We start from the raw sequence: 18791 nt of genomic DNA, 5'->3' as shown, positions 1-18791 counted from the left end.
GCATTGCAGAAAGAATATAGTGAGTAGGCTACAAAACAGGCTCTGGTCACTAGGATGTACATAGAGGGGAGTATCCACGTCAGAAACAGACTGACTCAACTCCAGGATAAAGAAATTTTAATTAAAGGCTATTAGAATTATGCTCATAATAAGCTTGTTTACAAAAATACATATAAAATATATCATGTACCAAATTCAGGTCCTAAAATGGCACGTTTTGGGTCACACAACCCTTTCTCAAAATTGTAGGACTAACAAAGTGACAAGTGTATCCTAGACCTAAGTTATATATGTAAAATGAAGTACAAGCAGACGCCACCGAAGTAGGTGTGGACTGAGACAGGCATACATTAAACCCGATGTAAACAAAGCAGGTAACTGCTTACTGTATAATGATGGGCCTGTTCAGCTGCTGAAAGCGTGCGCCATGAATTGCACGCCAAGATTCAGCATGTGATAGGGCAGGTTCTTATAGTCAACAAGATTGTTTAGTAGAGAAAAATAAAGATGCAACCCAGAAAAGTGAGTTTCCACTCACTTTTATTACAACATACTCGAAAGATAGTAAACTGGAAAAAAAAAGTGTTCCGTAAGCATTGGGGCATCCTTCAGCACGACCCCTTTCTATTCCTGAATATCCTATAGTTACCTTCAGATGCTCCAGATCACTAGTCGTTTGAAGCCTAACACAGAGACTCCCTTATTCTTGTTCCTCAAGACTATAGGGAGCTACTGTTGTGGACAGAGTCGGTGCAAATGCTGTGAGATCATTGGCCATCAACAGAAATGTTTTAAATCGCATATTACTGAAGAAATCTTTACTATCAAAGACTTCTTAAATTGCAGGACAAACTACGTTAAATATTTACTAGAGAGTACCTGCAATTTGCAATATGTGGGTCGCACGAAAACACCACTGAGGGAGAGGTTAAACAAGCATCGAACAACAGTGAGCATGGTTTATTTTTATTACATAGCGTCCCCCGACACACAGCTATACACCATAATAAGAGTATCAAGGACTTCTCTATCACTCCAATCGAACATGTTAAAACTTACAGTGCACATAGATACAGAACATTAAAACAGAGAGAGATGTACTGGATTTTTAAGTTAAAAACTCTTATGCCATCTAGCCTGAATGAGACCCTAGAGAATGTCTGAAGAATCGATATTTATACATTTATGTATTGTGAGACACTGAGGGGGTTAACTGTGGATGGGTGGTATGTTTCCCCTAGGTTTTCATACTATGCGAGGCCTGAGTGCTGAGGTTGTGTTGTCCAGCACCTTGGACACAGGTGATGGGAGCAGCCTAAACAGTCTGCATAAAGAGCTGAGCAGAGCTGAAAGTGTTGTCTCTCTGAAAGGAGGCTGGAGAGCACACAGCCCTGACCTCTGTGCCTGGAGCAGCGACTTATTTTATGTACTAGTGGTGAGTTAGAGAAACTCTGTTTAGTTAGCACCCTGACGGGTAGGATTTTGTTTGTTTAATGCCTGAATGTAAAGGCTGTTTATTTTGCTGCTGCAATAAACGCAGGCGAGACCTGTTTTGGACTGTACCTTGGTGTCACTGTCTTGAACTGCATCACAGCACCCCGCTACCACGGTCTCTACTGGGCCAAATCTCCCATAGTATATATAATTTTTATATGTAATTTATATGAATTTTTATAAATGCATTTTTCATATATACATATATTTGTGCACATTTGTACACGTGTGTAATATGTTTTGTACATGTGTAATTGTCCTTTTAACTCACTTTATGAAATTTTGTATTCTGCTTGACATCAACTTACTGCTGTATTTTCCCTTCATGCATTTTGTATTTATTCATCTATTCATTATTTACAGCTTACTGAAGGGTTAATTTATTTAAATTTATTGCTATCAATGTATTTATGTATTTAATTATTTATTAATTAGTTTATTATATATTGGTTTATCAGTTCACTATATATTGTAGTTCGTGTCCAGAACTATTTACCAAACATTTGGAGAAGTTTCCGTGTGGAAGGCTACATAAATACCCCTGGTGCAGCCTTTCCCATAACAGCCTAGGTAGCTTAAGGTAAGTACCCTAATTGGAGCTTATATTCATCCTTCACTTTTCCTAAATGTTATTATCCGAGGCCCACCCTCCGTTGTTTGTTTTCTCTGTTTTCTACTACTTGCATTGCAGGACTGATCACTCACTGATTTAGTGTCATTGACTAGCTCCAGCATCTATACAGTATGAGGAAAACTACAAGCTATAGGCAGATACATTCTTTATCTGGGGAGAGTGAGGCTCATCAGAGTGCAGCTGACATGTAGCAAGAGCTGGAGAGTGTCAGTGTGTTTAACAGACATCTCATGGATCTCATCGTCTCATCTCTCTTTCTATGTACCAGATACTAGTACAATGATCAGAAGGTAAATCAAAGTGTATATAAACCCTAATAATATAACCACATGGTCAGCTCACAGAACTAGATCATAATATGTCACCCCACCCACATTCTGGAATATTACACTGACCACCACTGAGTGATAGGAGCTAAAACAGCAATAAAACTGAGTAAAATTGTAAAATAAAGGGTTATAAATGATCTTTATTGTGTAAACATCACTAAGGGATTGAGATTTAAGAATTTTCTTTCATAGAAAAAGCCCTTTAAGTTAGCTGTCAGCTTTTTAAGGCCAAAGGGCCTGAAATTTAGAAGTGTAAAAAGATGTCTATTACCATTCTTAAGTAGTATTTCTTTAGCTGTGATAGAATATGACATTTCTAGCAATGCAAATAAATAGTACATAGTAGACATAGTGTTGTTAATCCCTACAATCATAGACTAAACAAATGGCAAAGTAAATGCAGATGAGTCATGAGTTGCGCTTTTTTAATGCAATATTCTAAAAAGATTTGGTTTTAGAATATTCTATATTTTCATGGCCTCAACAGTATAAACCACAACTTCACCGCAACTTGTGAGAAAAAAATTAAGGTACAAAATAAATTGTATTTATGTAACTTTTCTCCAAGTGAACCAACATGTTAGCGAATACATGTCAGGAGCTCCACAAAAACTGTGAATGACTTGGATTACCAAAAAAAAAAAAAAAAACAAGGTCAGAACACTTCATGATTATAAGGGGCCAGCTGCAGTGGAGGCTGTAAAATGAAAAACTGAATGTTGCCTGTGCTGTGCCTGGCCACCCAGGTTAAGGATCCTCAGGGAAGGTTTATTATTTTATTTGACCAGACTATCTGCTTGGTCAATTTGTACACCCCAAATGACCGACCAGTCGCTTTGTTTCATGGCTACCATGACTTAACAGAGTAGTCTAACTCTGAAAAGATAATACAGAGTGTCAATATTATCTTCCCCTTTAATCCCAAAAATCACTCTCTTCTTAGAAAAGACAATTAAGATTAAATAATTGGAGGAGACCTTGTCAACTATAAGGGGAAAATACATCTCCTTGTTCAGAAGGATACCCCATTTTTTTAATATAACAAACATATAGCAAAAAGTTGTGCAACTCTTAAAACTTCAAAGCACTTTTAGGAGTTCATCGACTATATGATTGTTTTACAAATATGAAAACTTACCCTTTTTAATGAGTCTGCTCCTCCTTAGCTGGACACAACACATGGAGACATTTTCTCATGGGAACATTTTTTTTTTCCAACTCAAAAAAGCATAGATACCTGTTTCGCTATTGAATACAGATGCTAAGTTATTAGTGGAACTGTTGGGTACTTTTTTGCACCCTCTTTGATTCAGTATCAATGTGCATTTATGCTCAAGAAATTTATTATGTACCTGCGCTGAGTATAAAGGTATGTTGCATGGGAACTTAGGTGCAAGGAACCCTGTGCTATCGTGGTCTACACATAAGTCCGTGTGGATGTGGATGGTGCTGTACTCAGAGGTCGCACTAACATTTTTCCAGAAGGGTAAAAATACTCCTCTCACCATTTTTGAGGAGTATTTTTACCCGAGGAGGAGTATGAAAATTTCGGTAGCACACTGCGCACACACTACACTCGCACACCACGCACACTACACTCGCACACTGCACACACAGCACACACTACTCACACATACAGAACACAGCACACACTACTCACACACACAGCACACACTACACACACACACTACACACACACTACACACACACAGAACATTACACTCACACTGCACACACAGAACATTACACTCACACTGCACACACAGAACATTACACTACAGTGCACACACAGAACATTACACTACAGTGCACACACAGAACATTACACTACAGTGCACACACAGAACATTACACTACAGTGCACACACAGAACATTACACTACAGTGCACACACAGAACATTACACTACAGTGCACACACAGAACATTACACTACAGTGCACACACAGAACATTACACTACAGTGCACACACAGAACATTACACTACAGTGCACACACAGAACATTACACTACAGTGCACACACAGAACATTACACTACAGTGCACACACAGAACATTACACTACAGTGCACACACAGAACACTACACCTACAATCACACAGAACATTACACTACAGTGCACACACAGAACATTACACTGCACACACAGAACATTACACTACAGTGCACACACAGAACATTACACTACAGTGCACACACAGAACATTACACTACAGTGCACACACAGAACATTAAACTACACTGCACACACAGAACATTACACCTACCATCACACACTCACCCGTCCGGATCTGCGGGCAGGTAGAGATGGAGCAGGACAGGGAGCAGCAGCCCCGCTGTCCACAGGTATCGCGGGGCCTGCGCTCTCGCTCCGGAGCGCTGATGACACAGATCACTGTGTCAAGTGTCGCGCTGAGCGGCCCGGCGCGCGCTGTGTTCGCGCGACATTTACCTCTTTTGCAGCGCGCGCCGAGCCGCTCAGCCTGCGCGCTGCAAGGAATAATTGCCAAGCGTAACTTTACGCATGGCAATTATTTTGGGGGGTAATGGCGCCTCATCACGCGTCTATGACGCGTGGTGAGGCGTTAATGCGACCTCTGGCTGTACTAATGTGTAGAGACCAGTGAAGACGGCGATGCAACTCCTGTTGTGGGTAATAGTTTGCGCTGTTTAGTGCTCTTGCTCCTTGTAAGTCTACACGTTAACAGATTAGCTCAAAAAGCCCGGCCGGCGGCTTCACTAGATCTGTTTGAACGGAGGTACCGGTGACATCACCTTCGGTACGGGTAGTCTGGTGGGACAAAAAGGGGATTCCACCGACGCGTTGTCGAAAGCTACGGCTTTCTTCCTCAGGGCTGAATTCCTGGTCCTGTTTGACAGATGTATATATAGATTCCGTAAGTGTGGTACAATTCCGTTACTATAGAGACTGAATGTTGTTTCTATTATTGTGGTTACTTGGAGTGTTGTTATTTTTCAACTTAGGTCGCCTATGTCTATCCTGATTTAACATAGTGTTATCTATACTTTAATATTAAAATTGTTTCAAAAGTTTGATAAAACTAATATCTTTATTCTGTGCATAAATGTTTTATAAAAATATATAATAAAAATATGTAAATATACAAAATTATTATTAAGAATGTATCTGCTATACATCCATTGTGTGCAATTAAGCATATTATTTCTTTATTCAATAATTTTAAGTTAAAACGTGTCATGTTTAAAAAATGTTATATATATTGCTTTCCTCAATTTAAAAAGCAAACAGTTCAATTTCGCTATTCAGTCCTTTGGGGATTAGGGTGTCTAGGTCAAAAATCCATCGGCTTTTTGCCTTTGACATACATTTTATGTAATTTCCCCCTCTCCAATCTCGTTTCACCTGTTCAATTCCAAAAATAGTAGTTCCTTTAATTAATCCATGGTGTTTCTCTGCAAAGTGTCTTGATAGGGGGTGACCGTCGTAGCATTTTTCTATATTTATATAAAATTTATATAGGTTTTATTGTGTTTTAATACATTTTCATAAATTAAACGAATGTGTACAAAAAAGAAAAAAAAATTTTTGTCATCTTCTGACGCTAATAACTTTTTCATACTTTGGTGCACGGAGATGTGTGAGGGGTCATTTTTTGCGAAATGAGGCGGCGTTTTCATTGCTACCATTTTGAGGTCTGTGCGACATTTTGATCATTTTTTATGTTATGTAAAAAGGTGTAAAAGTCGCATTTCGGATATTTGGGTGCCATTTCCCGCCTCGGAGGTCACCGCCGCCCGTAACCGTTTTTATATTTTGATAGATCGGGCATTTTGGGACGCGGTGATACCTAATATGTTTGTGATTTTTACTGTTTATTATGTTTTATATCCGTTCTAGGGAAAGGGGGGTGATTTGAACTTTTAATATTTTATTAATTTTTTTATTTTTTTAAACTTTTTTTTTTAATTTTTTTTTTCACTATTTTTTAGACCATCTAGAGTACATTAACCCTAGATAGTCAGATCGCTCCTACCATATACTGCAATACTTCTGTATTGCAATATATGGCATTTTTGCAGCACATTCATTACAATGAGCCACTGGCTCATTGTAACGAATCTGCAGATGCCAGATAGTCTCGGGTCAAACGAAGACCCGAGGCTACCATGGCAACCGTTCGCCGCCCCCCGTTGACGTTCATGGGCGCGGCGATCGTAAAAAAGATGGCGGCGCCCGCGCGCCGCCATCTTTTAAACGCCGCCGGCGACTTTGCCGGCGCGTTGAAAGGGTTAATAGCCGCGATCGGTGCAAGCACCGGCCGCGGTTATTAGCGGTGGGGGTTTGCTGCAATATGCTACAACCCCCACCTCTGTATGAAGAGGACTCAGCCCGTGAGCCCTCTTCATACATCCCTTATACCTCTGCGCCGTAGAGCTATGGCGCAGAGCGTTAAGGGGTTAAGGAAGGAATTATCATATGGTGTCAGCACATGTTGACTCAAATTGTAAATTTTCTGTCCTGTATTGATTGTATCTTCTATTGATTCGGTTATTGTCTTTTTCCTTTTGGAGAGTCCCCCCCCCCCCCCCACATCCCCTTTTATGTGGTCCACATGAAAAAAATCCTGTATATTTTTCACCTTATTTTTATTATAATTTTGTTTAGTGGAATTTCTAGTATCCATTTTTGCTAAATGATCCTTTTGCTTATTTTGACATTTTTTAGGGGGAATAATTAAAGGGGAAGATTTTCGTGTATTATCTCGGAACTCATTAATTGGAGTATTAGTGGAATCTCCCGGTTCATTGTTGCCTATTGTTACTACTGGTTCCTCCTCATTAAGATCTTGAGGTGATAGTTTGAGGGATGCAGATTTGAAAATGGGTTGGTTATATAGGGGGGGGGGGGAGTTTGATTTTAAATATGTAAAATTTAATTCAAAACTGTATTTATCCCCAAAATAGTGATATTTGATTTGTAAGCGTGACATCAAAATAAATAATCCAGACTTTTCAAAAATAATGAAAATGTAAAGTAGGACGTATGGGAAATGTTATTCGGCAACTTATTTAGGTGATAAATCTATAAAACGCAATGATTTTGAATTTCAAAAAATGGCAAATTTTTCAAAAAATTCATCATTTTTTTCTCTTTTTTTGTAAATAAAAGCAAAACTCATCAGCCAAAATTTACCACAAAAATGAAGTACAACATGTGGGGAAAAAACTATCTCCGAATCCCTTTGATTAGTAACAGTGTTCAATGCGTAGACATCTCTCATCACCCTGGTCTATAACAGTTTGTCATGTCTACATTTCTGCATTTTTTTTTACTGTATAACATCCACATTGTGATTGTTGAATTTCCTCATCTTTAAAAACAGTTAAAACAAAAAATTACAAAAAAGTATTTAAAAAATTACAAAAAAGTATAAGCCGACCCAAGTATTAGCTGAAGTACCCAATTTTAACACAAAACACTGGAAAAAACTATTGACTCAAGTATAAGCCGAGGGTAGGAAATGCATTGTTCCCAGCCTGTCCCCAGTATACAGCCTGCAGCGCCTGCCCCCTGAATATATAATCTGCAGCCCATGCCCCCCAGTATACAGCCTGCAGCACTCTGCCCCCCAGTATAAAGCCTGCAGTCCCTGCCCCCCAGTATATAGCCTGCAGCCCCCTGTCTACAGTATACAGCCTGCATTCCTCTGTCCACAGTATACAGCCTGCAGCCCCTATCCACAGCATACAGCGTTCAGCCCCTGTCCCCCAGTAAACAGCCTGCAGCCCCTGCCCCCTGAATATATAATCTGCAGCCCCTGCCCCCTAGTATAAAGCCTGCAGCCCCTGCCCCCTAGTATAAAGCCTGCAGCCCCCTGTCCACAGTATACAGCCTGCAGCCACTGTCCAAAGTATACAGCCTGCAGCCCCTGTCCAAAGTATACAGCCTGCAGCCTATGCCCCCACAGTAAACAGCCTGCAGCCCCTGCCCCCCAGTATACATCCAGCAGCCCCTGCCCCCCAGTATACATCCAGCAGACCCCTGCCCCCAGTATACAGCCTGCGGCACTCTGCCCCCAGTATACAGCCTGCAGCACTCTGCCCCCCAGTATACAGCCTGCAGCACTCTGCCCCCCAGTATACAGCCTGCAGCACTTTGCCCCCCAGTATACAGCCTGCAGCCTTGGGTCTCTAGTATATAGCCTGCAGCCCCCTGTCCCTAGTATACAGCCCCTCATCCAGCATATAAGAAAAAAAATAATGTGTACTGTCACGGCGAGGACGCCGCCACCTCGTCACGTGACTTGGGGTGCAACTGTACGGGTTAATTTAGCCTACTCAAACTTGAGCATAAATCACACCTCATACAGCTCCAGCACCAGAACCAGACCCGCTGCCATCACTTATTGCATTTATACTGGGACCAATAAGTATCCCACTCTACAACAACTCTTGCTTCTCAGGCAGTCACCTTGTTACACCACTAGACATGCACACTCAGCACTCTAGCAGTCACACAGCTAACCACACTTCACAAGGCTATGAGTTCGCAGAGCATACAGGGACCAAAATTAAAGTGAAAAGCTTTAATTACAAAAAGTTGATCAGTGCATAAAAAGATATTAAAAACAAAAGAATTACAAAATAAAATGACACACAACACGGCAAAACAGTTATAAAATAAAAAGGGAGAAAAATAACAGAAACTTACAAACTTAAAGTAAATCCTGATCCCTGGAGGTGGGAGAAATAAGGAACACACTCCGCTTGTCAAGCAGCCCCCAAAATGTGAACATCAATTCTTGGATTTCATATTGTTTTATAACTTCTCAGTTTGGTTCAGATTTCAGAACCTCCCATTCATTAATTAGTCCAGAGGGTCATTCAGGATTGGGCAAAGTGTTAATGAGGGGGGAGAGTCCAGGAATATTTAAACAGTTCTTTGTTTCCAAATTCCTAGATGCAAGGGTGGGGGTAGGTGCAGAGGAGAGGTGACCAAATGGCTTTTGAGGTCACCAGAGAACATTCTGCAGGTCAGAGTTTATCAGGTTGTAAGGATCTCCAGGATGTTGTAAATGTGGCCTGGACAATTCAATGGATGCCATATATTTCAACACAGTTTGTAATTGCCCAATAGTTCAACAAATCTTACACATTCAAGAATAATATTTCCTTGACATGTACTCACCTTCCAGTGCCCCTCCGGGAGGTCCTCTTCTGTCCATCGATGTTCCGTCTCCGGCTCCCTCTCTCCGTGCGCTGCTTTCGCTCGAGCTGTGGCTCGATCAATCAATGTGTCGATGGCGGCGCACACACTAGAACGTCAGCAAGCTGATGATGTCACAGCACGGAGGGAGGGAGCTGGAACATTGATGGACAGAAGAGGACCTCCCAACCCCTTTTTTTTATAGACCCGAGTATAAGCCGGGTTAGGGTTTTTCAGCACATTTTTTTGTTAAATTTGTTTAACTGTTGGTCCTATGGCCGTTGTGGCATTGCATGTAAAATACTGTATCAGGTTTTTACATGCTGAAGACCTTATAAGCCACATAAAATTAGGTGACAGGCTTTGTGTTTGACATGTGCGCAATATTTACAATTGCTTACAAATACACAAAGAAAAAAAAAAATGTTTTAAATGTTTATAATAATTCTATGTTGTGGTGTACTATGGTACAAATAAAATTTGTTTACTTTTTACTTTTGGGTCTCATAGCATACTTCCTTTTCTTCTTTGTGTATTTGTAATTGGTTGTTTTCTGTATGCTTTGATCCTTACTATATTTACGTCAGTAATGCTAGTCCCTTGCTTAGTTTTATACATACAATTGCAACACTATTCCGTATGACATGGTTTGTGTTAACTGTTTATTTTTAATATAGCAAATAATACATACAAGAAGGTGCTTTGAGAATTACATATATTAATTAATGAAACATACCTTTCTTCGATGTGATGGCACAATGAAAAATGTTTCGATATTATGTTTTTTTAAAAAACTATTTCTTTCATGACCATAACCCGGTTCAACTTCATAATCTCCATTTAGGCACTCTAAGGTGGTCTTTGTGATATGAACTTTCCTGAAAGATAAAAATAAATCATATACAATTCTGTTTTTATTAAGTAGCTTTTTAAATAATCAATGGATTGCTCTGTTACACTTATGTGTCATCAGAAAATCATATGCAGTGCCTTGTGAAAGTATTCGGTCCCCTTGCACTTTATACCTAATGACAACTCTCAGGCTTCAAACATAAAGATATAAAGTTGTAATTTTGTGGTAAAGAATCAACAAGTGGGACACAATTGTAAAGTGAAACGAAATTTATTGGATATTTTAAACTTTTGTAAAAAATAATAAACTGAAAAGCGGGGCATGCAATGTTATTTGACCCCTTTTTTTCAGTGCTGCAAACTCACTCCAGAGGTTCAGTGATGATCTCTGAATGATCCAATGTTGTTCTAATTGACTGATGATAAATATAATCCACCTGTGTGTAATGAAGTCTCCTTATAAATACCCCTGCTCTGTGATAGTCTCAGAGAACAGAGAGCATCATGAAGACCAATGAACACACCAAGCAGGTCTGGATACTATTATGGATAAAAAAATATTTCACAAACTTTAAACTTCCCAAGGAGCACTGTGCAAGCGATCATATTGAAAAATGAAACAAGTATGAGACCACTGCAAATCTACCAAGTCCCGGTTGTCCTTCTAAACTTCCATCTCAAACAAGGAGAAGACTGATCTGAGATGCAGCCAAGAGGCCTATGATCACTCTGGATGAACTGCAGAGATCTGAAGCTGAGGTGGGGAGAGTCTGTCCATAGTCATACAATGCACAAATCTAGCCTTCATGGAAGAGTGGCAAGAAGTCTCAAAGATATCCATAAAAATTATTGTTTAAAGTTTGCCACAAGCCACCTGAGACACACCAAACATGTGGAAGAAGGTGTTCTGGTCAGATGAAACCAAAATGACAAATTTTTGGCTACAATGCCAAATGATATGCTTGGCGTAAAAGCAACACAGCTCATCAACTTGAATACACCAAACCCACTGTCACACATGGTGGTGGAAGCATCATGGTTTGGGCCTGCTTTTCTGCAGCAGGAACAGGGCAGATGGTTAAAATTGATGGGAAGATGGATGGAGCCAAAAACAGTACCATTCTGGAAGAAAACCTGTTGGAGTCTGCAAAAGACCTGAGAGTGGGACGGAGATTTATCTTCCAACAAGACTAGGATCCCAAACAAAGTAAAATCTATAATGGAATGGTTCACAAATAAACGTATCAAGGTGTTAGAAAGACCAAGTCAAAGTCCAGACCTGAATCCAATCGAGAATCTATGGAAAGCGCTGAAAACTGCTGCTCACCAAAGCATTTCAGTCTCTTGATGTGCAAAACTGATAGAGACATACTTCAAGAGATTTGCAGCTCTAATCGCAGCAAAAGGTGGCACTACAAAGCATTAACTTAAGGGGGACGAATAATATTGCATACCACACTTTCCAGTTTATTTATTTTTACACAAGTTTAAAATATCCAATAAATTTCGTTCCACTTCACAATTGTGTCCCACTTGAATGAATTTTCACCAAAAAAATCATAATTTTATATCTTTATGTTTGAAGCCTGAAATGTGGCAAAAGGTAGAAAACTTAAAGGGGGCAGAATACTTTTGCAAGGCATTGTATATCTTAACACCTTAATGAAAATCTACCATCAAACTCAAGCATGATAAATCAAGGACACTTAACATACAAACTATAAGAAACACTAAGCAAGTAAAAGTCTCGGTAAAAAGTGTCTGTGTCTTATAGTTCAAAGGTCAGTAGGTCCATCTCTGCCAGACCCTCCTGACCGTTGTCCTGGAGATCAGATGAAATTCTAACAAAAGAATTCCACTGGTTATTGGAGAGAGCAGTGCTGAGCAAAGCCCTCAGAATACATTGGATGAGCTTCAGGAGAGGGGGAAGTCAGGTTATGCTGGGGGTGTATGGGATAAATAACTGATGGGCAGTTGAGGGGATGGGGAGCTGAGGTGCCACGGCTGCTCCTGCAACCCACATCTCAGGCACACCCGTGCCCTGCTTCGTGACGTCGTCCCCGCCTCACTTACCTTTCCACGCGCCTGCTCCCTTAATGGCTACCCAGAACATTTGCAGATTTAAAGGGGCAACACGCCGCTGATTGGTGCTGGCCACTTCCCAAGATTCCTTAAAGGCCGGCTTCTCCCAGCATTCTCCAACGAATCTTTGCGATCTTATGCCTCAGAGAAAACTTCCTGTGAGTTATTCCCTGTTTTGACCTCCCGTGACCCCGACCTGTTCCCGATTCCGCTGCCAGCCCTGACCTCCTGCTCCATCCCATACTCTGAACAGTTTCCACCTGCCTTGACTACTTGCCTGTCTCCGACTACAAGATTGCCCGCTGATCCTGTACCTCGACCTTGGCTACCACCACGGACAAGTTGCACCTGTGAAAAGACCTGCTGGCACCACACCGCAGCAAGACCAACCCGCTTTGCGTCGGGCTCTGGTAAAAAAAAAAACGGTGCCACTTCACTTCCAATCCCAGGTGTCGGCTTGCGTCATCGTCCGCGGTGGTCCAGGGGGTTCACTACCCCAGAAGCCTGATATGAGGGTATGTAAAGAGTTTAGTAACTCTAGGTGGTTAAGAGCTAATGATTGCGCGGGGGAAGGTCTAGCCCAATTCCATTTTTCACTCCTCTCCTTGCACCAGCCACAACCTTTTTAAGCATTATAAAGGTTTTCCGCAGCGGGATAAGATGGCAGTAGTATTTTGGGGAACATCTAAATTTTTTTTTATCACTTTTTATTACACTTTTTTGGTAGTTAGGGTAGGAACCATTAAAATTGCAAATTTTTTTATTGTTTATGTCCTGTACAACTAGGGTATAACTACATATTATATATTGTGGGGTGTTATTTTTTTTTTATGAAATATTTGTAAAACTTTATTTTAACTTTTTTTTTTTACCTTCCCACTAGGAGACTTACACTTGGGATACCTTCATCCCTTATACACTCACCGGCCACTTTATTAGGTACACCATGCTAGTAACGGGTTGGACCCCCTTTTGCCTTCTGAACTGCCTCAATTCTTCGTGGCATAGATTCAACAAGGTGCTGGAAGCATTCCTCAGAGATTTTGGTCCATATTAACATGATGGCATCACACAGTTGCCGCAGATTTGTCGGCTGCACATCCATGATGCGAATCTCCCGTTCCACCACATCCCAAAGATGCTCTATTGGATTGAGATCTGGTGACTGTGGAGGCCATTTGAGTACAGTGAACTCATTGTCATGTTCAAGAAACCAGTCTGAGATGATTCCAGCTTTATGACATGGCGCATTATCCTGCTGAAAGTAACCATCAGATGTTGGGTACATTGTGGTCATAAAGGGATGGACATGGTCAGCAACAATACTCAGGTAGGCTGTGGCGTTGCAACGATGCTCAATTGGTACCAAGGGGCCCAAAGAGTGCCAAGAAAATATTCCCCACACCATGACACCACCACCACCAGCCTGAACCGTTGATACAAGGCAGGATGGATCCATGCTTTCATGTTGTTGACGCCAAATTCTGACCCTACCATCTGAATGTGGCAGCAGAAATCGAGACTCATCAGACCAGGCAACGTTTTTTTCCAATCTTCTACTGTCCAGTTTCGATGAGCTTGTGCAAATTGTAGCCTCAGTTTCCTGTTCTTAGCTGAAAGGAGTGGCACCCGGTGTGCTGCTGTAGCCCATCTGCCTCAAAGTTTGACGTACTGTGCGTTCAGAGATGCTCTTCTGCCTACCTTTGTTGTAACGGGTGGCGATTTGAGTCACTGTTGCCTTTCTATCAGCTCGAACCAGTCTGCCCATTCTCCTCTGACCTCTGGCATCAACAAGGCATTTCCGCCCACAGAACTGCCACTCACTGGATGGTTTTTTCTATTTCGGACCATTCTCTGTAAACCCTAGAGATGGTTGTGCGTGAAAATCCCAGTAGATCAGCAGTTTCTGAAATACTCAGACCAGCCCTTCTGGCACCAACAACCATGCCACGTTCAAAGGCACTCAAATCACCTTTCTTCCCCATACTGATGCTCGGTTTGAACTGCAGGAGATTGTCTTGACCATGTCTACATGCCTAAATGTTGCCGCCATGTGATTGGCTGATTAGAAATTAAGTGTTAACGAGCAGTTGGACAGGTGTACCTAATAAAGTGGCCGGTAAGTGTACAATACACTGCTGTACTTCTGTACTGCACTGTAGTGTATCTGCCAGTCTGCCTATTAGACACAGTTTTGAACTGTGCCTAATAAGCCTCCTAATGGCTGTCTATGGCTGTCATGGAAATCTTGTTCAGATCTATTTACAATTGTATACTACAGCATGTTGTAACAAGCTGCAATCCTTAACACAACCACTTGAGGTCTACAATTACCTAGGAATATCATAGCAGAATATCATTAAATGGAACCTGTCACATGGAAAACACTACCCAAGCTAAAGAAATCTTTGAAGAGCATTATTTGTCCAACTATTGCATTACAGGGTGATAAAAGTTAAAGAGGCCTGAGCATTAAAGTCCCTAGATCCTTGCAAAGGCCTGCAGTTATTCAATATCTAACTTCTGTGTTCTGGTTTGTTGAATATCTGATTTCTGTGTACCTGTCTGTTATATACCTCTGTTTGTGCTCAGCCATTTTTGTATTCTGATTTTGTTGAGGACCTCAGCTTGACATGATTTTGATTCATAACTGTCTGCCCTTACATCTGGCCTGTACCATTAATCCAACCCCATAGTATAATATTGAGTTTAATGGCCCCCACATAGTATAATACCTCCTTCTTGTGGCCACCCCCCCTCTCGAGGACCCATATAATACCTCCTAATGCAACTCATCAACAAATAATACCTTTTTAATTTTATCCTCCCATTTCCACCCCTCATATAGTGGCCATCTGTTCTCTTCCATCTCCCCTTATATAGTGACCTCCTTTCCTCCTCCTTCTCCCCTCATATAGTGTCCCCCTGTCCTCCCCTGTTCCTGGGTGCTAGAGGAAATCTACAATTTGTATTTATGCATACATACAAATGCAAACATACCTCAAGAAAGCTGTAGCGACACTGATGATGGAGTCTTTTTAATCCCTGATCTGAGTGGTTTTGTTTAAAAAATAATTAGAAAATTCAGAACCTTGGGAAAGCTAGGTGCTGCTGGCTGTAGTACATAAACATATTACACGGAGCTTCCTGAACTGTCCAGACAGGACTCATCTTCCTGAGCTGGGTGATTCATATGCAGCAGCTGAGGGGTGGTGCAGCGATTGATTACTTCTGCCTGCCAGGGACAACACAGTGGATACAGTGTTCTCTGAAGCAGTGCATAATTAGGGTAAGAGCAACCACAGGAGCAACAGAGCCTCATTATCATAATAATTGTTTTTTTTAGCAAAACCACTCAGTTCAGGTACTAAACAAGATATGTTTCTGCATCAGTGTAGCTACAGCATTCTCATGTTCGGTTCATAATGCAAAAAGCAAATGGTAGGTTTCCCTAAAACTTTGCTACTTACCAGTCCTGCTTCCTCCTCTCCACGGAGCTTTGAGATGATGGAAGAGGGGGCGGGGCCAGCCAGAGGAGGAGCTACATCCACATATCTCTTCTATGTAGCTTAGCAGAGATGTGTTGAGGCAGCAGGAGCTGATCCTTCCTCCGGTCCCTGTTCTGCAGCCAGGAGTGGACCAAGCCTGTCTGCTGCCTGGGGCGAGAGACGCCCACCGCCATATATGTAATTTATCAGATATAGCGTAGAAAATAGATACAGCGTGCCGCCATGTAGTATAAAATAGATACAGCGTGCTGCCATGTAGTATAAAATGCATACGGCGTGCCGCCATCTAGTATAAAATGCATACAGCGTGTCGCCATCTAGTATAAAATGCATACAGTGTGCCACCATGTAGTATAAAATAGATACAGCGTGACACCATGTAGTATAAAATGCATACAGCGTGCCGCCATATAGTATAAAATGCATACAGCGTGCTGCCATGTAGTATAAAATGCATAAAGCGTGCCGCCATGTAGTATAAAATGCATACAGCGTGCCGCCATGTAGAATAAAATGCATACAGCGTGCCGCCATGTAGTATAAAATGCATACAGCTTACAGCCATGAAGTATAAAATGCATACAGCTTACAGCCATGAAGTATAAAATGCATATATTCTGCCGCTATGTAGTATAAAACTTATACAGCAGTGCTGCCATATAGTATAAGATAGAAACCGCATGCTGCCATGTAGTATAAGATAGATACAGCGTGCTGCCATGTAGTATAAAATGCATACAGTGTACCACCATGTAGTATATAATACATACAGCGTGCCGCCATGCAGTATAAAATAGATACAGTGTACCACCATGTAGTATATAACACAGTACATACAACATCTACACATATACTCAGTATACATACAGCAAATACACATATACCAACAGTATATACAGCATATACACACACTGCACATACATACAGCAAATATTCACACACATACATCATATACAGAATATACAAACATACACACACACATATATATATATACACACACACACAAATCTATACATACATATACATATGTACATACATACATACACACACACACACATATATACATACATACTTATATACGTATACAGAAGTTACCTTACTTTTTTTTTCTTTTACGGTCCTGGCCGGAGCCGGGGGAGGGGGGTGAGGAAGCTGGAGCCTGGAGCAGAGGGGAGCGGGCAGGGAGTGGGGGAGCCCGTAGCGGACATGTAAGGCTGCGGTTATTGGGATGTGCCAGCCGGTGGGAAGGTGCATGTGCCGCCCGGAGCTTGGGGGGAAATGTCGGCCGGCGGCCGGTCATGTAGACGTGCCGGTACATCTGCTGGGTGACGGAAGCCCGAAGCCGCCCCCTCTTCCAGCAGGAGGAGCGCCGCCTGAGGCAAGATTCTCAACTTGCCTCATGGCAGGTGCGCCCCTGACTGCAGCTTTAGTGAGTTGGGACGGGGACCAGGAGGCCGGAGATTCTCCCAACTGCCCAGAACAGGAGGACTGCGCCCAAGAAACTGGAATTTCCCACCAACTTTGGGTAAGTTGGGAGCTATGACACACATATACTAAACTTGACGTATCTAGTCAAAAAAATAGTAAAATAGAACATAACAATACCTGTAAGACATAACTGTAACCACAATATAAATAAAGTATAATGGAATATTTTGCATCCTTTCTATGATTTGGACCCCATTTCACCAAACCCGACCATGTTTTGACTCACAAATATAAAATAGTGGTCAAATTACGTTTGTGTGAAATTATCATTAAATAATGTTATTTTTTAACAAATTAATTGAAAAATTTTTGCATCATCGTTTGATTAAACTCACAGTACATTCGCAATTCAGTTGCAGAACTGTCTGCAACAATCCTGCCATTTCTGAAATAATCTGGAGAAACCATATGAATAGGGAGACAAAGGGAGAGATTTACATCTACAGTAATGATGTAGACTTGCTCTTATTCTGTATCTTCATTTTATTCCAGACAGGAATATTATTGAGGTCACTTCAAGGACTCCATGTTCTTCTTGTTGTATATTATAGGCAAACCTATGGCAGAGGCGGCACTCAGAGCCCTTTCTGTGGGCCATTGCCCCAGGACACCAGACAGGATATATTTTAAAGTGATACTTACTTCGCTACTTGGGACTATAGGAAGAGGGAAATAAGTAGACAGGGCTGAATTATCTTTGGAGGACCTTCTGCTGCCCCCATGATTCTCTGAAGCTTAAATAATGCTAATATTCCATCATGTCCTCAGGAGGCCAGTATGATCGAAAGTTGTTGAAAAACAGGGAGCAATAAGTACTGCTTTAATTTTTGGTTGGCACCTCGCTATAAATAAGGGGGGCTGCAATTTGGGCACTCGGCCGCTAAAAGGTTTGCCATAACTGTTATAAGTCATTGTGCTGCTGCAGAATACACTTGCAGCCAATGGTACACCCCCATGATGGATAAGAACTGCTTATATTTCTCAACATTTAGCACATTCCTGTCTGAATTCTCAATTTCATTTAATTAAAGGGAACCTTTAAGTTGCGGGCAGGTTTCGATAGAGCCCTTATAGCATAAGGGCAACCTTTCTTCAGTTAATAAAATCGCTGAGCAGAAAAGGAAAAAAAAAAAAAACATTTATTCTCTGCCTGGTAACCAGACAGAGAGTCTAGCGAGTCGAGGTGGGCGGATACATAGGCGAGAGTCCCGCAG

The 18791-nt window shown here is 41.4% G+C and overlaps 1 protein-coding gene across 5 annotated transcripts in view; it reads right to left on the bottom strand.

Moving 5' to 3' along the window:
* ADCY1 (adenylate cyclase 1) overlaps positions 1 to 18791 on the bottom strand; it is a 326787-nt gene that overhangs the window by 124410 nt on the left and 183586 nt on the right. For all 5 annotated transcript variants that reach the window (XM_072153115.1, XM_072153117.1, XM_072153116.1 and 2 more), the window contains one exon: positions 10383 to 10524. In XM_072153115.1, coding sequence (XP_072009216.1) covers positions 10383 to 10524 — 142 coding nt within the window. The remainder of the gene's footprint in view (positions 1 to 10382; positions 10525 to 18791) is intronic.

This window comes from Engystomops pustulosus, chromosome 5 (genome assembly GCF_040894005.1).
Source record: "Engystomops pustulosus chromosome 5, aEngPut4.maternal, whole genome shotgun sequence".
Lineage (NCBI taxonomy): Eukaryota > Metazoa > Chordata > Amphibia > Anura > Leptodactylidae > Engystomops > Engystomops pustulosus.
This window is presented reverse-complemented; position numbering and strand designations above follow the sequence as displayed.